Genomic DNA, 24868 nt, shown 5'->3' on the forward strand with positions numbered 1-24868 from the left:
ATGGCCATGAACTGGCATGTCTATCAAACAGTGCTTGCTCTACTATGGCATATGGGGAATCCCCAAGAAACACTCTTTGACAACAATGAACAGTTCAGGTTGCCTGGAGACTACGTCATTGGTGGACTCTTCTCCTTACACTCCAGAGCTGTAAATCTTGACTCCCGAACAAAGCCGGAGTTCATTACCTGTGACAGGTAAGTGCCAACTGAACATGAGCTGTGTAATGCATAGTAATGCATGTAGTGTCAAGTTAACCACCACAATCTAAGTAAAATGGCAATATCAGCTAGGTCCATTCTTCAGTGTAACTGCCTGAAGAAGGGGCCTGAGTTGCCTCGAAAGCTTGCATATTGTAATGTGTTCAGTTAGCCAATAAAAGGTGTCATTTTGCTTGATTTTTCATTTCATCCATAATGGATAACAGAGTACAACACCCTACCATTGCCATCAAAGTGATAAAAACTGGCCTTGGATGAATTTTCATAGAGAATGATGGCCTCTCTGCTTCACAGTCCCTTTAAACCTCCTCTGGGCTCCTGTGTCAGCCACTCTGTTTTGACGCAGGTACTCGACTCCATTACCCGACTCCTGGGAAACTTGATCAGTTCTTCCAGGTAGGGCCCTTTAGTTCACATCTGCAATTAGCACTATCAGTGATTTGTTTTTTTAAGATATCATGTATTATACCTAGTTAGTTCTTTTTATACATTCATCTTGTCTGCTTTGAGAAGATCCTTGTGATGTTTTTTACCGTGAAAAATATTGCATCAAATAAATAAGAATTTGTTAATGAAAAATAATGAGATACAAACCAGAAAACCTTAGCATTAAGTCTGATATTATTAACCTATCTCTAACTGTCTGGATCCTTTCTTTTAGATCAGCTTATCTGATTTACAATCCTGATTACTAAAAGCCAACTGCACAGATGCACACATACTGTACAGTATGCTGTGATTTTTATTTTTCTCGTATACTGCAAAAGAATCAATAAATTGCCATTATCTGTCTAGCTCAGACTTTCCATATCTACTTATTTATCTAAATGTCTTTCTAGCTGCAGTATCTAAGGATAGCTGGATAAATGGCCTGTGGATTACAGCCAGGAAAAAAGAACACTGGGCAGGGCGGGGCCTAGCATGGCCTTGACAGAGAGAAACAGAAGGATGAAATAGGACATATGATGGTATAGATATGATGTAGAAAACTCTATGCCCTGCATAAGCAGTGGATCCTCCAGGTCAGGATGAAATGGCAATGCTTTTACAGACCTGTACAAGCCTAGCAACCCAAATGGTAACAGTTTTGCTCAGTTTTCCCTATACTATGAAGACGATAACATGTCAGGCAGCCTAGATATGTCTTTTAGAGGTAACTGAAGGCCCGGACTTCAGGAACACAATGGTTTACTAGAGGGAAGTTTAGCCTGGTGTGTTTGATGCAAAAGTAGGGGCTCCATCCCCCTCACTTGGGAAGTGAATTCCAAACTTGACTAGGAAGGCAGAGTAGTAGCTCTTAGGCTAGGGATCTGTGCTGGTATCTGGAAGTTTGCTGGTTCAAATCCCGTTACCGATACAAAGGACACTACTCTTTGACCAAGGCCCTTAACCTGAAATTTGCTCCAGGTGTTCTTTACAATGGCTGACCTTGCACTCTGATCCCCAAAGGTTATGTGAAACAACAATTTTGCCTCTGGGATTAATACTGTGTGCCAAATAACAAAATGATCCCTGAACACAGTATCCAGTGTTAGTCAGGTAAAGAAAATGCCAGAGCACAGAAAAAGAGAAAGATAGGGGAGAACTTGCATACTTCATGCAACTTTGTTGAGCAAGTGGTTGAGCCACCCCATGGGTGAAAAATGTATATTTAGGCATAGAAAGAATACAGGCTTTGTGATGTTGTCTCTTAACTTACTACTAAGAATTCTTTGCCTGTTCAACTTTCCAAAGTGTTTTCTTTCTTTAACACGTATTCAGTTTTTATATTTTTTCTTTTTAAAGTTACAGTAATCTTAATTCTTTTATATTGCCTTCTCTTGTGATACTATATTATATTCTAACTAGTAGACTTATGACAGGATTATGGGATATGTGCAATATGAAAAAAATGAAGAAGTTGAATATTTTTGGTTTAAGCAAATTAAGATTGTGGGATGACATAACTATTTAAAAATAAAAAAGAGAATGTGGGGTGGATAGCAGTTGTCACTTTAACATCTGATCTTTAGTAAGAACACAGAAGAAAATTGGTTGAAAGGAAATTTTGCTTTAATTTTGATTAATATTTCTTTATACAAAGAACTATAGATACATGAAAACTGCTACTGTGTATTGTAGTTGGGACCTTTAAATGTTGACTCAATTATATTTTTCAGATTGCTAAGGTAAATGACAACCTATATTATGCTGAATGGTTTGCTTCTCTTCTCATGTTGTTATGGGCCCATCCAACTCCCATCTCTGATTCTCTCCTTTTTTTCCAATCATTTTCTCCCTTATTGATTGTTTGCTCTGGTGGTCTAAATTTCTCTCCCTCAGCTTCTATCCCTCTGGTTACCGCTACTTCTTGACAATGATCTTTGCCATTGATGAAATAAACCAGGCCACAGACCTTCTTCCAGGGGTTCAACTTGGATATGAGGTCTATGACTCTTGCATGGAGATGTTAGGTACAGTGCCACCAAGCCTTCGCTTTGTGTCCAAGGGAGACAGCAATGGTGTTGCTGTGCAGTGTGATTACATGAACTACCAGCCTCGTGTTATAGCAGTTGTGGGACCAACCACTTCAGAGGAGACCATACCCATTGCCCGACTCCTGGGACATTTCCACATTCCACAGGTTAGCTATTTTTGAAGGGGGTATTGTCAAGGGCATACTGTCAGATAGCCTTATTCTGTGTATTAATGCTGTCTTGCAGATTGGCTATTCAGCATCCAGTGAGGCCCTAACTAACCGCCAGCGATTTCCCACCTTTTTCCGCATGATTCCAAGTGACAATGTTCAGACAGAAGCCATATTGCAACTTCTGCACCAACTTGGTTGGAATTGGGTATCACTGCTCTGCACAGATGATGAGTACGGTCGAGGAGGTTGCACAAAGTTCATCAACCTAGCAGAACAACACAGCATCTGCATTTCACACTGGCAGCTGCTGCCTCAGAGGGTGGAGGCCAAGAGTAACGCTCAGCTGGGACAGATCCTGTCTACTCTAAAGTCAGTCCAGTCCAACAGCACCGTGCTCTTCGCCAATGACTTGTATGCCACCGCCCTGTTGCAGGAGGCTGTGAGCCAGGGCTACGGATCAGGGAAGGTGTGGATCGGCAGCGAGGGCTGGACGGCCTCCCGCAGGGTGGCGGATATTCCTAATGTTGGCAAAGCCGGTGGTGTGTTGGGTCTGGCTCTGCAGAAAGGGCGAATGCCTGGGTTTGAGCCCTTCCTGGAGAAGTGGCTGAAACGGATGTCCAGCAGGCCACGGCAGGAGTGCCAGGCAGGTGGTGATCTTAGTCAGGGAGTTTGCTTCCCCAATTGTGCAGAGTGCTATAGCTTCACCCTTCAGAACTACAGCTATCTACTTGGGGGTACCCAGAGACGCACTTCATTTGCCACATACGCCAGCGTATATGTCATTGCTCATGCCTTGCACTCCCTGCTGCAGTGCAACCAGAGTGGCTGCCTGAAGAGCAAGGTGTGCACTCAAAAGGTAAGTAAGGTGGGAAGGCAGTGAGAGCAAGATTTGGATGGAAATGTTTAACAGTGGGGTACGGAAATACAGCAAACTGCAGATGTGGTATAGTGGAACAGAGAGAATAGGTTAAATATGAAATTCCTTTACAACAAACTGTGTCTTCTGAAAGCTGAAGCAAATTCAAAAATATGGTAGTGGTGAAGGGCAGATGAAATAAAACACTCAGTGCTTATGTACAAATAACAGAGAAAAATTCTTTCTGGTTTTACTGAGGATTTATTTAACAGCATAAAGCCAAAAAATGCTCACCATCACTGTCAATCAGAATGATTTGACAAGCCCATAGAGTCACATCTGCCCACTATTCATGAAACATGCACCTCATCCATCACAGAAGCTACACTTGAAGATGAATGTTCTACAATTTAAAGTTCATTACATTGTAGACTAACACTGGATGAGTTTAAAGAGTTTAAATAAACTACTTGGTGTAAGCAAAATAACTACAATAGTACATTCTGAGAAGACGACTTACTGTTATGTTGCTTCTCATTTTATGCTGTCTTGAACATCCATGGTTAAGTTCTTTTTTAGGATAGGGGCCATTAATGGATTTGGAGTACTTGGCCAGATGTAGGAAGATTAATAGAACTGGTAACATTGTTTTTAATATGGATTCAGTAGGCACAGTGGTTAGCACTGCTGTTTCATGGATCTTGTGTCCTGAGTTCACATCTGTGTCTAGGTAATGTCTTTGTACAGTATGCACGTTCTCCCTGTGTCCTCCTACACATCAAGGATTCTCCTTTTAACATAATTGGTGGATCTAAAGTGTCCCTTGAAGAATATGTTAAGGTGTATGTTCTGTGATGGACTGGTGCCCGATCAAGGATGGACTATAGCAGTTGGTAGACATGTGGTTGCTGAAACACTACATTGTGGTTTCAAATGCTACTGCTAAAGTGATGGCAGTGTGCTGCTCACATTGTCTAAGTTTTTGGATAAAGACATATTATTAATGATTCACAGATCTAAACTTAGGATTTTGGTAACAGTTTTGAACTCTTGCCTTGTTTTTCTCATCTTCATTTTTGTGTCTCATATTTTGGTTTTAGTACTCATGTAGCCCTCTGTTCTGGTTAACAATATTTAACTAACCCTTCATCACCAGAGAAGAATCACTCAGGGTAGACCCTCCCAACATCTCCCCAGCTGTCCACCCTTAGATATCAGAAATGGGGTGCATGATTTTTACATTGGGGTTACAAACTGCTAGTTCTACCTCTGCTCCAAAGTAAATCTACCTTAGCCAGATCTGGCTCTGTTAGTGGTGATGCAGCTTTTCCTGTGCTAAGTCTCTCTCTCTTAGGCTACACTCTAAGATCTTAAAAACACCTTCTTAGTCTTCTTCCGACCAGTTTATTTAATTTTATGCATTCTTGGAACAAGACACTTTCTAACTGGCCATAACAACAAGGATAGGAAGAGGCTTCCCACAGCCCTGAATTGATTTAAGCAGTATAACAGAGGCCATGGTAGGGGCTATAATTGCAAGGAAAATGCAGTAGTACAAGACAGTCAAAATGTTGACTGATCAGGTCACTAAATACACTGCTACTGTAACACTGACAGTGACACCAGACCACCACTGATAGATGGAACTATGTCCAGATGTAATACTATGAGATAAAAACTTCACAGGTACAAATATATTTAAGTAACAGCAAATGTAAATACTAACATGTGATAGCAGGTTTGCCTTTTAGCCTATACATGGCTTCCTGGTACATTCTGTGATGACCAGGGGCCTCATGTATAACGCCGTGTGTAGAACTCGCACTATAACATGGCGTAAGCACAAAAGCCGAAATGTGCTTACGCACAGAAAAATCCAGATTCAGGAATCTGTGCGTACTCCAACTTCCACGTTCTTCCGCTACATAAATCCCAATCAGCGTGAAAACAAACGCTCGTGCACGCGCTTTATGTAACGCCCCAAATCCTCCCAGAATTACGCCTCTTTGAATATGCAAATCAATATTAATCGCCCTTAAGCGCAGCCTTCTGTGAAAAGACAATGGGAAAAGCACGGGGGAAAATATAAGAATTTCAGCGAATACCAAGTGGAGGCAAAGGAAAAACATACTATTTGTTCAAATAAACCGTGGTATAATCAACAAAATGAAGTTGATCGAGTGACTTAGCGTGTTGGAGAAACTTGAAAGCTCACATTCACAAAATCGCACAGTGCCGGAAATAAAAAAGAAGTCACATATCAAAGTCGCCGTGAAAAGCCGAGTTGTAGCCCACTGTCTGAGTGTCATATGAAAGCTTATTAGGGTACAGAGAAAAAAGGCACACAGTGGGGAAAAAGCACGAAATGTCAACTTCAATCTCGAAATTTCCGCTTTAATCACGTAGTTTATTTTGTCATTAAAGTAGAACATCATAAACTTCATCTTAAAATCTTTTAATTAACCAGTTTCTCAAATCACATCGTAATTAAGGTAGCACGTTAAATGCTTTGTTTTGTATTTGATCTTCTATGTGCCTTTGTGTGTGAATCACTACTTGCCTCTTAAACCGGCTCTCTTCCTCCAACTGGACACAGAATCCATTACATTCGTGATATTACAGTTCTCTGAATAACTAAAATACTGAGATGTATACGTGATATCATTTTCATGATGATAGGAGCTAAAGCACATTATTAAACATGTGTTTCACTTCGATGAAATAATTTATTGCAGCAGTACTCAGGGGCGGCTCTAGGCTTGTGGTGGCACTGGGCAGAGGAAGAATCAGTGGCTCCTTCGCCCGTCAGTAAGGTAGCTTATGCACGGTGGATGGCCTCGTCCGTTGCAGACACTGCATAGCCGCCTCGTGCTCATGACACAAGCATTTAACTTTTGCCAAAATGTGTTGCTGCGTTTTTAGCTGTGTTGTTATTTTCTCTTTCTGTTTTATATTCAATATATATTGGCGTAGCCATCACTGCAGTCAGTGCTTTTCTTTCCCCAAGTAACCGATCGCCATACAATCAGCTCTGTAATAGAAGTTAAGCCATCTATAAGCTTAGTGCCGATTCTTGAAAACGTTTAAGGAACATTGAAATATCTTCGTAGTACATGTTTAATTATTCTATCCTTAACGATACTCCCAGTGAAGAATATAGATTATTTAAATGAAGTTAAAGTTTTATCTGTATAATTTAATAAACATTTTGCTGCATTTCACCTTAAAAATTATATCGTCATCATATGTAAATACGCGCTTTATAAAGTGGCTCAGGTTGTGCAATATTATAACTGTAGTGCAAGTTTACAGTGGGGTGATTGTACTTATAAATACAAAACAGTTCTACAAGGAGCAATTGATTGAGTGCATTTAAAGTTTTTGGGATGAAACTGTTTCTGAACCGCGAGGTCCGTACAGGAAAGGCTTTGAAACGTTTTGCAGTGGCTGAGACAGCGTGTCCTTGAAGCTGTATACCGATAATTCTCTGTCCGATCAGCTGCTGCTGTGATTCACACTCAGATACAGTGATATAAATACTCCGAGTTGTGCAGTGAGAGTAATATGGAAAAAGATGATCCGCTGTGGCAACTCCTAACGGGAGGAGCTGAAAGAAGAAGAAGAAGGAGAAGTGAGAGTAACAACGCTAAAGCAGTTATGGTATTTGGAATACTATGGCTATTCCCTGGACCATTATATTGTTACAAGTTAATTACAATCAGATGCATTACACTAATAAACAATATGCGGTTAGTTTCAGTGTATTTATAAAGCCGCCAGGAAAATAAGGAGTAACCACACAGGAACAGTAGCACTGCTTTGATGCTGGGTGCCGCCAGTCTGCAAAACCGAGCGGAGAACTTGCGTACGACAAGCCATGAGGTACCGTGGAAAAGTGCGTGGCTTTACGCCAAGTGTAGGTTTTATACATCACGATTTGAACGTGGAAAAGTTCTTACGCAACATTTCTGTGCGTACGCACCGTTTATACATGAGGCCCCAGGTGTTGGTCTAGCCGTTTATGAGGGAATGTGAGAAAAAAATAGATACATGGGCTTTCTAAGGAGTTCCATGATCCTCTAAGTAATTTCTGGATTTACCAAAGAAACAATTTCATGAGGGGGTCAAATGGGATTGGTATCGATAGGATTAGTGTAGAAAGTCACTTGGTGAGAGAAAAAGAGACCAGAGAAAAGAGGAAGAGAGAGAGAGAGAGAGAGAGAGAGAGAGAGACAGTGAGACAGACAGAGACAGAGACAGATATACAGAGAGAGAGACTGAGAGTTATTGAAGGAAGAGCAATCTCATGGAGTATTGTAAGACAGGAAGGAAGACCATCCACCCTATCAGGAAGATAGGGTTAGAAACTCTATAGAAACTCTTGAAATTCTATAAAAAGCACAGAGGACAGTAAGTCTGATGTTTTGTTATACCACTATTTCCAGTTTGCTGGGTCCTTTTTGTAATTTATTATTTATTTCTGTTATAACAAACCCCATTTTGTTTCTGTACTTCAGCCTCCTTGCATTCATTTAGTTTCAGAGTCTGCTCATGAGAGGCCCCTACCACCCCTTAAGTTTCCTATGGGTTATAAAAAGGGACGATTGGCCTTTCAATGTTGTTATGTTATCCTGAAATGACAAACATGTGGGGGTTGCACTATACTGATTTGCTTATTTCTGGTTCTGAGGACCAATTTTAAAACATGCTGCTTTGCTCTATCTCTTATAACTAAGAAATAAAACCATCAAAAGGTAGCTCTTAATTTTTACATTTTTAAATCTTTATTGTAAATGTACCTTTCAAATTTGGCACACTTTTAAAAGTAGGGTAAACAAAAGATTTAAGTGTCTTTTATGTATATTTTAAAATGGTTTATTTTAGGCACAAATAACATTTCTTAAAATTGCAAACAATAGATATCAGCATGTTGAGGGGGTCTTGACACAGATGTTAATGTTATCGTATGTCCATATATTATACAGTGCAAAACTCACCATTTTTAAGTAAAAAAGGTAATAAATTTCCTCCTTTCATCTGTTCTTCAAACCTGCTTAATCTAATCATAGGCTAAGGATCTGTGCTGGTATCCCAAAGTTTGCCGGTTCGAATCCCCGTCACTGCCAAAAGAGATCCTACTCTGCTGGGCCCTTGAGCAAGGCCCTTAACTTTCAATTGATCCAGGGGTGCTGTACAATGGCTGACCCTGCGCTCTGACCCCAAGGGTTATGCAAAAAAACCCAAGTAATTTCCTTCGGGATTAATAAAGTATAATAAAATAAAATAAAAAAAAAATATATATATATAGTGCATCTGGAAAGTATTCACAGCACATCACTTTTTGCACATTTTGTTATGTTACAGCCTTATTCCAAAATGGAAAGTATTCATAGCCTTTGCTCAATACTTTGTCAATGCACCTTTGGCAGCAATTACAGCCTCAAGTCTTTTTGAATATGATGCCACAAGCTTGGCACACCTATCCTTGGCCAGTTTCGCCCATTCCTCTTTGCAGCACCTCTCACGCTCCATCAGGTTGGATGGGAAGCGTCGGTGCACAGCCATTTTAAGATCTCTCCAGAGATGTTCAATCGGATTCAAGTCTGGGCTCTGGCTGGGCCACTCAAGTACATTCACAGTGTTGTCCTGAAGCTACTCCTTTGATATCTTGGCTGTGTGTTAGGGTTGTTGTCCTGCTGAAAGATGAACTGTCGCTCCAGTCTGAGGTCAAGAGCGCTCTGGAGCAGGTTTTCATCCAGGATGTCTCTGTACATTGCTGCAGTCATCTTTCCCTTTATCCTGACTGGTCTCCCAGTTCCTGCCGCTGAAAAACATCCCCACAGCATGATGCTGCCACCACCATGCTTCACTGTAGGGATGGTATTGGCCTGGTGATGAGCGGTGCCTGGTTTCCTCCAAACAAGACGCCTGGCATTCACACCAAAGAGTTCAATCTTTGTCTCATCAGACAAGAGAATTTTGTTTCTCATGGTCTGAGAGTCCTTCAGGTGCCTTTTGGCAAACTCCAGGTGGGCTGCTATGTGCCTTTTACTAAGGAGTGGCTTCCGTCTAGCCACTCTACCATACAGGCCTGACTGGTGGATTGCTGCAGAGATGGTTGTCCTTCTGGAAGGTTCTCCTCTCTAAACAGAGGGCCTCTGGAGCTCTAACAGAGTGACCACCGGGTTCTTGGTCACCTCCCTGACTAAGGCTCTTCTCCCGCGATCGCTCAGTTTAGATGGCCGGCCAGCTCTAGGAAAAGTCCTGGTGGTTTCTAACTTCTGCCTCTTACAGATGATAGAGGCCACTGTGCTCATTGGGACCTTTAAAGCAGCAGAAATGTTTCTGTAACCTTCCCCAGATTTGTGCCTCGAGACAATCATGTCTCTGAGTTCAACAGACAATTCCTTTGACTTCATGCTTATATATATATATATTGTCACGCACGCAGTAGGAGGTCATGGATTGATTCGACAGCACCTGGGAAACCACTCGCCAGGGAATGGTGGGTATTAACTTTCTCCCTCTGCTTTCTCATAGAAAGAAAGACCTTCCTGCACCATAGGCCTGGATTGACCGCAGTGCGATACTTCCGCCCTTCCTCCGCCATCTTGCCCTGACGCCATCCTTCCCATCCTCCCTTGCGTCCTTCCCGCATCCCTCCACTTCCGCTCCTCCCCAATAATGGCCGCGACGCCAGGAGTCGGCGCGCATTATGAACTGTTTGTTTATAATTTTGACCTGTTTTTGTTGTGTTTACAATATACGGGCCGGAAAACCCCAACCCTTGCTACTGTCTCCTCGGTCCTTACAAGTGGCGAGTCGGCAGGATAGAGAGATCCCGGAATGACGGAGGGACAGGACCTCAACACGTGCTGCAGGAATGAACGACCAGCTCCAGGCCCTGCAGCAAGCGCAAGCCGCCACCACCGGGAGCTGGAGGCCACGGGCAGGTTAGTGGAAGCCCAACGGGCGAGACCAGACCCGCCAGGCAGCCGCCTCCTATGGTCCGGCGGGCCCTTCGAGGACGCCGATGCCTACCTGGGCATGTTTGAGAGGACGCCACCCGAACGAAAGTGGCAGCGGTCCGAGTGGGCGCCCATCTTGGCGCCATACCTGAAGGGACGCGCCATGGGCCTATTATGACCTCCTGAGGAGGAGGCCGCTAATTACGACCTCCTCAAGCCCAAATACTGGCCCGCTACGGCATTAGCCCGGCCAGCAGGCGTCGAATGGCGGAACTGGGTCTTTGACCCGCCCGCCGCCCAGGCGCTCGAAGTTCTGGGGCAAGATGGGCCGCTGGCTACGCCAGAGAGCCCCGACGGGCGGAAAGTGGTCGAGCGGGTGGCCTGTGAAGGCCTGGTCAATGCGATGCCCAGTTCCCGCCCAGCAGGTCCGGGACACGCTTATCAGAACATGTCGGGCCTCCTCGACGCCCTGGAGCGCCAGTTGGCGGTCCTCCACTTGGGGGTCAGAAAAGCCTGCTCGCTGGAACCGCAGGGACGGGCGGCCACCCCGAAGCCCTCGACGCTGCAGAAGCGCCAGCCAGAGCCAGAGAGAGGCCGGGTCCGCCGCTGTTTCAAGTGTGGCGAGACCGCCACCTGCTGCCAAACTGCCCCCATCACATCGCCCGAGCCTATGGACTGCAGCTGGACATCATCGGAGAGGTATTGTACCCGCCGCATCCCTTGGCGAGTCCGGACACGGGAGTGGTGTTGCTAAATGGGCACGCCGTGGTGGCTTTGTTTGATTCCGCAGCAACATTACCATTGTTGCTCGCCGCTTGTCTTACCGCAACAGTGGTTAAAACAGCATTTGTTGGTTACCTGTGTGCATGGGGGACTAGGTCATATCGCTCCGCCACTGCTATGTCACCTGGAAGGGGAACCAATCCAAATGACGGTCGCTGTGTTACCTGACCCCCTTCCCAGTGATTCTGGGACAAGACTGGTCTAAAAGAATCAGCGGTAAGCCATTCGCCGCCCCGGGCCTCGCTGGATCTTGTTATGAGGGGAAAAGGCACCTCCCGCGCCTCCACGCCGCACAAGGGCAGGCCCTATGGGCGCTGGTGTCTCGGGGACCTTCCGTGGCTACGGACCTTGACCCGAAGATTCCGCCGGAGAAGGGACTAGCCAGGAACTCTTCCCGGCCCAGGCCCCAAGACTCCTCGCGCCTGGACCATCAATTTCGTCCACGCCGCCTCCTTTAAGAGGGAGCAGTGGAATGATGACTCCCGCGCTTTGCCCGAATGCGTCGTTCTGCCTAACAGCTCAACAGCGGACGGATCCACACCGCTGAACCCTTCTTTGTCCTTGAGAATGATCTGTTGTACCGAAAGTGGCTACCCATGAGGGCGAGGTGCGGAAGTTGTTGCTAATTCCGCTGCACCTTCCGGGCGGAGATATGCGAAGCTGGCACATGCTCACCTCCTAGGCCCACCTCGGGCCAAAAACACTGGAGAGGATTAAGCCCGCTTTTACTGGCCTGGGATCAATGAGGAGGTCCGCGGTTCTGTCAATCCTGTCCGAGTGCCAGACCCGCCAGATTCCTAGGAGGGACCGTGCTCCTCTAGTCCCTATTCCCTCGTGGACATCCCTTTGAAAGGATAGGGGTCGATTTGGTGGGACCCTGGAGCCCTCAACCCGTGGCCACAAGTATATCCTAGTCATGGTGGACTATGCCACCCGGTACCCAGAGGCGGTTCCCCGCGCCCGCTAATACTAAAAGCATCGCACGGAACTGGTTAATTTGTTTCACGCTGGCATACCAAGGAGGTCCTCACGACCAGGGTACGCCTTCACTTCGGATACGCTCAAGGAGGTAGCCAAATTACTGCAGATAAAGCACCTGAAAGCGCCAGTCTATCACCCGCAAACTGACGGGTTGGTCGAACGATTTAATCAGACGCTTAAGCAGATGCTCCGCAAGGTAGTCAGCGCTGACGGCAGGAACTGGGACCAGCTCCTCCCGCCGTGCTTTTGCCTACCGGGAGGTACCCCAGGCCTCTACAGGCTTCTCCCCTTTGAATTACTATACGGGCGACAACCCCGGGAATCCTCGACATCCTAAAAGAAGGCTGGGAGGCCGAGGCTCTTCCCTCCTCTAACATTTTGAGTACGAGCAACCGCGCCGACCACTCACAAAGATCAGGCCCTCCTAAAAGAGCACGGACTCGGCGCAAGCAGCGCAGGCCCGTGTTACAACCGCAACTCCGCCCTCAGGGAGTTCCGCCTGGGACCGAAGTTATGGTGCTCGCCCCACCTCCCACTCGCTGCTCGCCACTGGCAAGGGCCTTACGAGGTTAAGGAGAGAAAGGACTCGCCGACTATTTGGTGAAACAGCCCAATCGCCGAATCGAAAGTGAGAGGATCTATCATGTCAACCTGTTAAAGCCCTGAGAGATAGAGAGGAGCTCCCAGCCCCGTAGGTCACTCTCCCTTTCGCAAGCACAACTGCCCTTAACCTCGGCGAAGAGCTGACCCCAAGCAGCGCAGGAGTTAGCCCAAACACCCGAGCCATCCCCGAGGTAGTGAGCGAGTCACCCGCCGGACCGCTGATTGAGCACGATATAGTCACGGAGCCCGGGTAATCGTCCGAGAGGCCCTACCGACTCCGGAGGCAAAACGCCGCAGAGGTCGAACTGGAGGTGAAACGTATGTTGACATGGACATAATTGAAGAGAGCCATAGTCCCTGGTCCAGCCCTATTGTCCTCGCCTCCAAGCCAGACGGCTCCTGGAGGTTCTGTAATGACTTTAGACGCCTGAATCAGATCTCCAAGTTCGATGCCTACCCCATGCCCCGCATTGACGACCTCCTTGAGCGCTGGGTACGGCTCGATATCTGACTACCCTTGACATGACAAAAGGGTATTGGCAAATTCCTTTAACGGCATCCGCAAAGGAGAAAACGGCCTTTAGCACCCCTAGCGGCACTGGCAGTACAAGGTCCTCCCATTTGGGCTGCACGGGCCCCGCGACCTTCCAACGCCTGGTAGATAGAGTGCTGAAGCCCCACCAGTCCTATAGCGCCGCTTACCTGGATGACGCTTGTCATCTATTCCGCACCTGGGAGGAGCATCTACTGCAGGTCGCAGCTGTCCTCCTAACACTGGCTAAAGCCGCCTCCGCATAAACCCCGGAAGTGTTTTTGGATTAAAGGAGGCCAAATATTTAGGCTACCTCGTGGGACAAGGACAGGTGCGCCACAGAGCTCCAAAGTTAAAGACATCTTAGAATGGCCCCGTCCGAGTACCAAGAAACAGGTGCAGGCTTTCTTGGGGCTTGCGGTTACTACCGCCGTTTGTTCCTCGCTTCTCCAAAGAGCAGCACCCTTGACTGACCTGACAAAAAGGGCGCCCCTATACGTGGTGTGGACCGACAAAGCAGAACACGCGCTCAGTGACCTAAAGAAGGCCCTAACGCCGGCACCTGTGTTACGGACGCCCATTTTGGGCTCCCGCTTATTCTCCAGACCGACGCCGGACACAGGCCTGGGTGCCGTGCTGAGCCAAAGCGCCGATGGTGTCGAGCACCCTGTGATGTACCTTAGCCGAAACTGATGGACCGGGAGACCCGCACGCTGCAGTGGAGAGGGAGGCCTTGGCCATTAAGTGGGCAGTGACCCACCTCCGTACTACCTGCTGGGTCGCGAATTCGCTCTGGTGACTGATCACGCTGCACTTCAGTGGATGTCCCTACACAAAGAGTCGAATCCGCTGGGTCACCAGGTGGTTCCTGGACTTACAGCCGATAAGTTCACTGTCACTTATCGGCGGGCACCCTTCAGGCCAATGCCGATGCCCTCTCTCGTATTCACGACCTCTCGGTTAGGTCCGCCCACCTGACGGTCCTGGGCTAAGGGGGATCGTGTCACGCACGCCAGTAGGAGGCGCGGATTGATTCGACAGCACCTGGGAAACCACTCGCCAGGGAATGGTGGGTATTAACTTTCTCCCTCTGCTTCCTCATAGAAAGAAAGACCTTCCTGCACCATAGGCCTGGATTGACCGCAGTGCGATACTTCCGCCTTCCTCCGCCATCTTGCCCTGACGCCATCCTTCCCATCCTCCCTTGCGTCCTTCCCGCATTCCTCCACTTCCGCTCCTCCCCAATAAAATGGCCGCGACGCCAGGAGTCGGCGCGCGATTATGAACTGTTTGTTTATAATTTTGACCTGTTTTTGTTGTGTTTACAATATACGGGCCGGAAAACCCCAACCCTTGCTACTGTCTCCTCGGTCCTTACAATATATATATATATATATATATATATAAGTAAAGAAAACTGGGGTATCAAGGAAAAAAGAACATACATACAGGGAGGACATGCAAACTGCACACAGAAGGTAACCAGGCCAGGACTTAAATCAAGGACTCTAGAAATGCGAGGCAGCAGTGCTTGTCACCACACTACCATGCTGCCCAGTTACAATTACATTTAAATATAACTGAAAATTAAAAGGCATAAAACAGCAGCAGCAAATGAGCAAGTTCATTGGTTCAAGCATTAAAGGTTATTTTGAACAGATGGTGTACTTAATAGTCTTTAGAAAATCAGAAGAGTGACATGCTGCTCTAAGCTATTCTAAAAGCAAGCAATGAATAGGATTTACAGTACTACAAATGTCTTTGTCACCCCATATCTTGTAGCTTGACTTTGAAATTAAGTGGAATTCGGAGTATAAACATCAGGGACTGTGGGATGGGGGTGTGTAAAATGTATTCTGTGTGGTAACTTGAGAAAGGACAAAAAAAAAATAGTAAAAGAAAGCTGTCCTTGTAATTTATCGTTCAACAATGGCTGTTGTACATCCATTCATCTAGTCTGTTCATTCCATGTTAGGGTCAGGGACAGCATCAGGAACAAGGCAGCAATCAAAACCAGAAGGCAATGCCAGTTCATTGTACATTTATGTACATTTCATACACACACATATAAATTCACAGCTCAGCCTTATGGGGCCAATTGAGTGTCACCAATTAATTTACTGCGTATGTGTTTGGGATGTGGGTGAAAGAATGGTGTATCCCGAGACTAAACATGAAGAGAATATGAAAATTCCTCAGAGACAGTGACTGGCTCCTAAATTCAAACCCAAGACTCTGTAGCTGTGAAACAGTAGTGTTAATAACTGCACAGCACTGCAGGCTGAATGTTATAAGTGAAATACATAAGTTAAGAAAGGATCCTAAATAGATATTTGCATCAAAAGCTGACAGCACCAACCCTATCATAATGCCAAATTCCCTATCCCCCACCCCCATCCATCCCATCGAAAATCCACACTGTAAAAAGTATCCCTTAAGGTTCAAAATGTAAAGCTGCCCACATAGACACCGAGAATCTCTTTAGTATTCCATGGCATCTATCGCATTTGTGAGCTTACTTTTCAATGCTGAAGGTTGTGAGTAGCCAAGGCTTATCCCTGTAACAACATATGAAAAGGAAGAAATCACACTTGGGAGGACACACAAACACTCCTTTGGACAGACTTACACAGCCCAGTTTATCAATAAAATGTCTATATGCATGAGGACAGGATTATAGGCAATGTGCACTGGGTAATATGATAGGACTAGCAAAATACCCGCGCTTCGCAGCGGAGAAGTAGTGTGTTAAAGAAGCAATGAAAAAGAAAAGGAAACATTTTGAAAATAACGTAACATGATTGTCAATGTAATTGTTTTGCCACTGTTGTGAGTGATGAGTGTTGCTGTCATAAACATATATATATATACATATCTATACATGTACACATAAATATACACACACACATATATACATACATATATATATCTACATATATACACACAAATACATATATATATATACATACACACACACATATATAAACATATATACATATACATACATATCTACATATATACACACACAGCTATTTCGTATCAGTGCAATACGCTGCTTGTTAAAACGGATAACTCCCGCTCTTACGTGCAAGTCTGCGTGGATATTATGAACTATCAGATTTGTTCAAGTTCTATTTAAATTTTAAATAGAAGGAATTTTTATTTAGTCGACAGAAATATCTTTGGTAGGAATGGTAAAAACAGACAGGAATATTATTCGTGAATAAATCAACTCAAACCTTAAACAACTTATAATATTTTGCTCTCCATAAAAATATATCCTGTCTAAATTATACAAGTTAGAAATAAAGTAAACGTTAAAAGAACAAACATTCAAATTTCTTTACTCTTATGTAATTTTATATAAAAATAAACTTAGATTTTAAATATCCCAAAAGATTTTGCTCTCCATAAAAATATATCCTGTCAAAATTATGCAAATTCAAATATGAACATGCTGCATAACAAAACCTAGAAATATAAATAAAATGTGTTCCTTTCAGCAATAACAAATCAAATCATTCAGTTGTCTTTGCTCATATGTCATTTTAGAGCTGGATGCCTGGCATCTTTTTTTGGCAACAGGTTCGTTTCTGTTTGCTGTGAGGTTCTGTGTTGTGGAGATTCTCAGGATGGATTGCAGATGCTCATCAGTGAGGCGACTCCTGTGTGCTGTTTTGTTAGTCTTTATCACTGAGAAGAGCTTCTCACACAGATATGTGCTACCAAACATGCACAAGGTTCGAGCCGCATGTAGACGGACTTTTTGTTCTTCAAAGTCACCAAAGCGCCGTGCAAACTCAGTGCGCTCAGTTTATCAGCAAAGTGCGTATTTGGGAACACCGTAGTGACGACTTGGTTTAACATTACTTGGCAACAGGGAAAGTGGGGCAAATTGCACTGGTGCATTTGTGTCTCCCATAAAAGCAGCTTCACTTGAAATTACTTTGTGATTGTGCACGGGTAAAAACGTCCGCTGAAGTGTCAGATTCTTTAATTTATTTTATTATTTAATTCTTCTGCTTTCTGTATCTTCTGCATTGCATTCAGGTTACCCTGATGTTTTGTCTCATAGTGCCGTCTTAGATTAAATTCTGTAATTACAGCCACATTAGCTCCACAAATGAGACACACGGGTTTAGTAAACATATACTCAGCCTCCCATCGGTTTTTAAAGGCTCTATTTTCAGAATCAACTTTTCTCTTCAGCATCGTGTGAGCTAGCTTCGCAATAACTTGCAGCATCATAAGCTAGACTTGATTAACGCGGTAAGTGTTTCGGCAAGGCAGCTGAAGCGCTGCATTATGGGATCTGTAGTTTATTGTGTTACCAGCGCTTCATATACCCGGGCCATTAATAATAATAACAGAGTATATAAAATGATCTCGCGGGCCGGATATAATTACACGCGGGGCCGGATGTGGCCCGCGCCCTTGAGTTTGACACATATGGACTAAATAGAACTTGAAAAGATATATTTTTTCAAATGTGATCGCAATTCAGATAGAGTTGACACGCACTACAGCCTGCATGCCTCAATAAGTCATCCTCCCCTCGCTCTTACTTTTTTACCGTTCATCTAATGAATACACTGAGTATGGCTTTACCAAAACAATCATTGATGGCTAATAAAGTATCCATTATTCGAGTATGTAGATCGGGATATATATATATACATATATATATACCCGCGTATCGCAGCGGAGAAGTAGTGTGTTAAAAAAGATAGAAAAAGAAAAGGGAACATTTTAAATATAACGTAACATGACTGTCAATATACAGTATTTGTTTTGTGAGTGTTACTGAGTGTTGCTGTCATCAAGGATTTGATTATCATTATTTCTTTCAATCAGGTTCGTATTGGTAGGATGTGTTGTGTTCAAGTTACATTCCGTGTTTGTCAATCGTTGTAAAGATGACAGGTTTCATTCATCGATTCGTTTCTTACTGCATCAATAAACAGCTCGTCTTCTTCTTTATCTGAGACCTGACACACTGCATGCACGGGTTTTTTTTACACTGTCTTCCTTTAGCGGGACATTGACTTTTTCCAATGTGTGCTTTGTTTCCGCAGTAGTTGGATTTATGAATATGCTTGTATGTATCAGGCGCTTCATATTTTTTGCTGCCTTTTCAGTTGTGTAATTCGGTTTTTTTCAGCTCTTTGGAACTGTTGCTTTTTATCTGTGCACTGCGTCAGTTCACGTGAGCCACTCGGTGTACATGCATCGAAGGTTCCCAGCTGTGCTGGTGCCATCTCGTGCTATGTCCATGGCTGTATTTAATGTTACCTTAGTCCTGGCACTTAAAACTTTCTCTCGCAGTTTCGCTGAGTTTGTGTCAAACACCACCCTGACCATCTCATCTTCCTCTCCATAAGCACAGTCCTTCACCTGTGGTAGTTTGCTATTGGATTGCCGCTGACGGACGGCCTTATATGGGCAGGCACTAAATTACAAACGCCAGCGGCAGCCTGTCTATGAACTTAATTTAAAGTGTAGGTTTACATCGTGCTTTGTTTCCGAAGTAGCAGAACTCATGAATATGGTTGTATATGTCACTCGCTCGCTTCTTATTGTTTCGCTGCCTTCTCAATTATATAATGCATGTTTTCTTCAGCGCTTTTTGAGGTCTTCCTGGTTTTCTATGTACTGCGTGATTACGTGGGAGGCGTGATGATGTCACACGAAACTCCGCCCCCACGGCGTTGAAGCTCATCTCCATTACAGTAAATGGAGAAAAACTGCTTCCAGTTATGACCATTACGCGTAGAATTTCGATATAAAACCTGCCCAACTTTTGTAAGGAAGCTGTAAGGAATGAACCTGCCAAATTTCAGCCTTCCACCCACACGGGAAGTTGGAGAATTAGTGATGAGTGAGTGAGTGAGTGAGTGAGTGAGTGAGTGAGTGAGTGAGTGAGTGAGGGCTTTGCCTTTTATTAGTATAGATGGAATAGGTAAGGGGTGAGTTCAGTGCTGGAAGGAGTTTTACAAAAGTTGTTTATCCTGTCATTTCAGCTTGTAGAGGAGCTGTGGAAAGTGAACTTTACACTGGAAACATCTCCCATCAGCTTCAACAGCAAAGGAGATCCTCCAAGTATCTATGAGATTGTTAACTGGCAATGGCATCAGGGTGGGACCCCCAGCATAGTAACTGTAGGAAAGTACATCAATGGAAAGCTAAGCCTTGACCTCCCTAATGTTTACTGGAACACACCCGATAACAGGGTAAGCAGGATTTGGGTGCATCTGCGTGTGTGAAGTGTTGTGACCTTATACAAAATTTTAAGTCTTTCCTCCACTCCCAGCCACCCGGGTCAAACTGCTCCAGTCAATGTGAAGATGGCCAAGTGAAAAGGGGAAGCGGTTGCTGTAGCAAGTGTGATGACTGTCCAGCAGGAACCTTCAGCAATATAAGTGATGGTAAGTATAACTTGCAGAAGTGTACACCAAGACAGAAACTCATAGTCAAACAAGGTTTCAGTCAGTCAAGCATAATTTTGCCATCATTGAGTCATACACCAGAACATGAATCACTGACCTGCTGCTATGTTCATGCTTGTGTACACACACAGATTGGCACAAAGGCAAAGTGGGACCTCATGTATAAACAGTGCATACGTACAAATAATATTGTATAAGAACGTTTCCGCGTTCAAATCACAATGTATAAAACCTAAACTTGGTGTAAAGCCACGCACATTTCCATGGTACCTCATACCCCGGCATACGCAAGTTCTCTGCTCGGTTTTGCAGACTGGTGGCACCCAGCGTCAAAGCAGTGCTACTGTTCCTGTTTGGTTACCCTTTCTTTTTCAGATTTACGTTAGGGATTGCCACAATGGATCATCTTTTCCCATATTACTCTCACAGCACCACTCAGAATATTTATATCACTGTATCTGAGTGGGGAATCAAAGATCTACAGAAACTGAGAAAGAGAAGTATCGGTATACAGCATCAAGCATACGCTGCCTCAGCCATGCTGTCTATTGAACTGCACTCATACTGCAAACGTTTCAAAGCCTTTCCTGTACAGATCTTGCGGTTCAGAAAGAGTTTCACCTCAAAAACTATAAATGCAATCAATCAGTCATCAAGTGCTCCTTGTAGAATGCTTTGTACTTATACTGTAAGTAAAATCACCTCACTGTAAACGTGCACTACAGTTATAATATTGCACAACCTCAGCCACTTTATAAAGCGCACATTTACATATGATGACGATATCATTTTAAGACGAAATGCAGAAAAATATGTTTATTATATTATACAGATAAAACTTTAACTTCATTTAAATAATCTATATTGTTAATAATTAAACATGCAAGGACACGGTGTCGCAGCGCTAGCTAGGAGCTTGCGCTCAGTTCACGGATTTTTCCTGCCTCGCAATGTATTCTTGCTTGTGCTGACACTGGAAGGATAGATAGAATAATTAAACACGTACTATGAAGATATTTCAATGTTCCTTAAAAGTTTTGAAGAATTGGCATTCTAGGCTTACAGATATCTTAACATCTATTACAGAGCTGATTGTGTGGCGATTGGTTATTTGGAGAAAGAAAAGTAAGGACAAGAGTTGGAGGTTAGTATGTCTGAAACAGACAGTACTGCTACAATAAAGTATTTCATCGAAGGTCGTGCATGGCGCAGCAAGCATATTGTGTGAGACACGAACAATCACTGCGCCACTGTGTTCCCATGTTTAATAACATGAGTTAACTCCTATCATCATGAAAATGATATCAAGTATACATCTCAGTATTTTAATTATTCTGAGAGCTGTAATATCATGAATGTAATGGATTCGTGTCCTGTCGGAGGAAGAGAAAGCCGGTTTAAGAAGCACGTAGTGATTCACACACATAGAGCACATAGAAGATCAAATACAAAACAAAGCATTTAACGTGCTACTTTAGTTACGATGAGATTTGAGAAACTAGCAAATTAAACGATTTTAAGATGAAGTTTATGATGTTCTACTTTAATTACAAAATAAAATACATGATTAAAGTGGAAATTTCACGATTAAAGTTGACATTTCATGCTTTTTTCCCACTGTGTGCCTTTGTTTTTCTCTGTACTCTAATAAGCTTTCATATGACACTCAGACAGTGGGTTACGACTTGCCTTTTCATGGCAACTTTGATATCTGACAACTTCTTTTTTATTTCGGGGACTGTGAACTACGAACTTGAGTTTTCGAGTTTCTCCGACACTCATCTTCCTTTTGTTGATTATATCACTGTTGAAGCTAACAAATAGTACGTTTTTCTTTGCCTCCACTTGGTATTCGCTGAAATTCTTCTATTTTCCCTCTTGTTTTTCCCATTTTCTTTTCACAGAAGGCTGAGCTTAAGGGCTATTTATATTGATTTACATATTCAAGGAGGTGTAATTCTGGGAGGAGACGGGGCGGGACAGTAGGTGCGTGCATGTGTGTTACTTTTCACGCTGACTGTGATTTATGTAGTGAAAGAACGTGGAAGTTTGCTTACGTACAGATTTATGTATATGGATTTTTCTGTGCGTACGCACAATCCCACTTTTGTGCTTACGCCATGTTATAGTGTGAGTTCTAAGCACGGCGTTATACATAAGGCCCCTGGTAACCAACTACACCCTATCTTTAAAAATGATCATTTTAAAGCTATTAAATTTGTGTTTAAAATCGACACATTTAATATCATTACAGCATTTGTACCATTTTCACAAAAATCATGGGATATGAGTGAGAGGGTACAAAACCCTAGAGCAGCAGTTGTGGATGAAATTACACACATTTTATTAAGTACTAGGCGGCATCGCCCTCTGCTCACTTCGCTTGCCAACCCTTTTGGCCTGCGCTAAGCGCCAGCCACTTCACATCTCTGCCGCTCAAATATTTGGATTTCACTTACACCAAACAACAAATCTTTTAATTCTGGCTGATACGCCTCTTCATTGGTTAAGAAACACTGATAGCAACACAAATTATATGATCTACAAGTCACCAACTTAAAGTTTAAATCCAAAGAATATATTCAATCTCTTTTTGTTATTCCGTTATTTCGCTGAGTAATAATTTCCATTTGTTTGCGCTAATGCGATCTTTACTATCATTTTTTTGAGACTTTAAAATTCTAGTACTTTCATTATTCCTAACCTGCTCTGCATGTATATTGTGCAAACATTTCTGAATTCTTTACAATGAAATTCTTTACAATGTTCTACTTTGTCACCTACTCTTTGTCTTTTATTGCTGGCCCTGGGAGTGGTTAAATCTCTTGGCACAAAGTCTCATCTCGCGGGACGTGAAAGTATCCCCCTGAAAAAGTCATGTCTCGTCCCAGGCGAAACAGTTTTGTCTTGTCCCAGGATTATTTTATTATAATAGAGAGATGGGTGTGCTGTGACACCCAATAAAGTATGGGTTGAAGGGACACTTACTGAAAACACCTTTTTAACAGCAGCTATGCACTACATCAATGACAACCATGACTCTGGCTGTAGAATGCTTATGGCATTTGAACTCAAAATCAGAAAGATGGGTGACAACATTCAGTATATGCTGCTTTAGAAAAATCAGAGTTTTAGAAATGATGCTCTGTTCTTATGCAAAAAATAATAATTTTTGCTACTGATCACAAAACAAATATTGTCAATCTCCAGTGGGATTTTACAAGGATTAATTTCAATGCCCCTATGTTAAATGTTATTCTCATAATTACCTTCAATTCACTTGCAAAGGAAATGGCACCTAAGGCTACTCATCTACTGACTGATGTCAAAAAATCGGTCACTTATTTTACACATTGATCAGTTCAGTAACCTAAAAAATATTCCTTAAGCAATCAAGTGAAAGTTATTATCTCATAAATATACAGTGAGAGACAACAGGGCAGTTATTTTAGGTAAAAGTTTGCTGCAAGGTTCAACAAGTGAGGATGTAAAATGGAGAGGGGTAGGGTCAAGTTTGTTGTGCACCCATTACACATCAAAAGGCTACAATTACCTATTAGTTATGCACACTTGACTCAAACATCTGTTCAATAACACAAGGCAACAACTTTCTGTGGTCTTGAATAGTAAGTCCATAATAAGATAATATAAAGGAAACCTGATATGGAGTAACATTTTTGTATTTTATTTCATTACAGATTCCAACATATGCAGCCCTTGCCCCCTTGAACAATGGTCATATCCTCGCAGCAGCAACTGCCGGGATCGCATTGTTGAGATGCGCAGCTGGACAAACTTCTCCACCATATTTTTACTGTTCTTCTCCATATTGGCTATGGTTGTGTTGCTGTCTGTGGCTTTAGTCTTCGTCTGTCAACATCAGAGCCATATGGTTCATGAGGCTGGAGGTGCCTCTTGTTTTCTTATGCTTCTTTCCATTTTCAGCAGCTGCACAAGCCTCCCCTTCTTTCTTGGACCACCTTCCCCCAGTACCTGCCTTGCGCGCCAGCCTCTCTTCTCGGCAGGGTTCACTGTCTGCATTGCTGCTATGCTGGCGTGGCCCCTGAGGCCTCCTCACTCATCCACCTTGTGTTGCCAAGTTAGCCTACAGAGCTGCACAGGCCGCATTCTTGTCTTTACCATATCCCTGTTGCCACAGGTGGTGAACTTTTTCCTGTGGTTGTGGCTAAACCCACCTGCAGTTATTCCTAACTATGACATCTTGGACAACCTGGTGTTGCTGGAGTGCTTTGAGGGATCCAATATCTTTTTTGGTTTCTCTATATGCTACAATTGCATACTTGCTGCTCTAGCTTTGGCACTGACAGTAGGCCGGCTGGATCTTTGGTCCTACAACACTGGAAGGCAGGCCACTTTTTCTCTGAGTGTCTTCATTATCTCTTGGATTTTTTTCTTACCTACTTATGCCACATCTAAGGGTCTCAATGTTCCTTGCATTCAAGTCTTCTCTGGTCTAGTTTGTATCTACAGCATCCAAGGCTCATACTTCCTGCCCAAGTGTCGCCTCCTACTCTTCAAACCTAACATTGGTACTAATGGGTTTCTGCCACGTGCCAGCCTGGATCAGCCTGGCTCTATCAGAACTGTGGACTCCCAATAGAATTAATGGTCAAGACCTCACACATCCTTTTCATTTAGCTGCCTTGATATCTTTTAAATGTTTATTTTCTGAGCTTAAGATTGTGCCTTGACATGTTTTCTCCTGAATACCTACAAATAACCCAAATGCTTCTTCACTATCCATCTACTTTGAAATTCCCGGATTTCAATTTTAGTTTTGGTAGCTTCAAGAGTGTTAGCTCACATCCATACGAACATTTAACAATAA

General features: G+C 43.6%; 1 protein-coding gene across 1 annotated transcript; it reads left to right on the plus strand.

The window, feature by feature from the left end:
* Positions 1-24868, plus strand: LOC120538619 (taste receptor type 1 member 3-like). Its single transcript, XM_039768005.1, has 6 exons — positions 1-197; positions 2544-2844; positions 2924-3706; positions 19594-19803; positions 19884-19998; positions 23718-24868. Exons 1-6 carry the CDS (start codon positions 1-3, stop codon positions 24638-24640), a joined length of 2529 nt encoding a protein of 842 aa, XP_039623939.1. The 3' UTR covers positions 24641-24868.

This window comes from Polypterus senegalus, chromosome 11, assembly GCF_016835505.1.
Source record: "Polypterus senegalus isolate Bchr_013 chromosome 11, ASM1683550v1, whole genome shotgun sequence".
NCBI lineage: Eukaryota > Metazoa > Chordata > Cladistia > Polypteriformes > Polypteridae > Polypterus > Polypterus senegalus.

Coding starts and splice junctions, on each gene's coding strand:
- LOC120538619 (XM_039768005.1), top strand. CDS start 1: ATGGCCATGAACTGGCATGTCTATCAAACAGTGCTTGCTCTACTATGG. Junction 3,707..19,593: donor GCAAGGTGTGCACTCAAAAG/GTAAGTAAGGTG, acceptor CTGTCATTTCAG/CTTGTAGAGGAGCTGTGGAA. Junction 19,804..19,883: donor GGAACACACCCGATAACAGG/GTAAGCAGGATT, acceptor CTCCACTCCCAG/CCACCCGGGTCAAACTGCTC.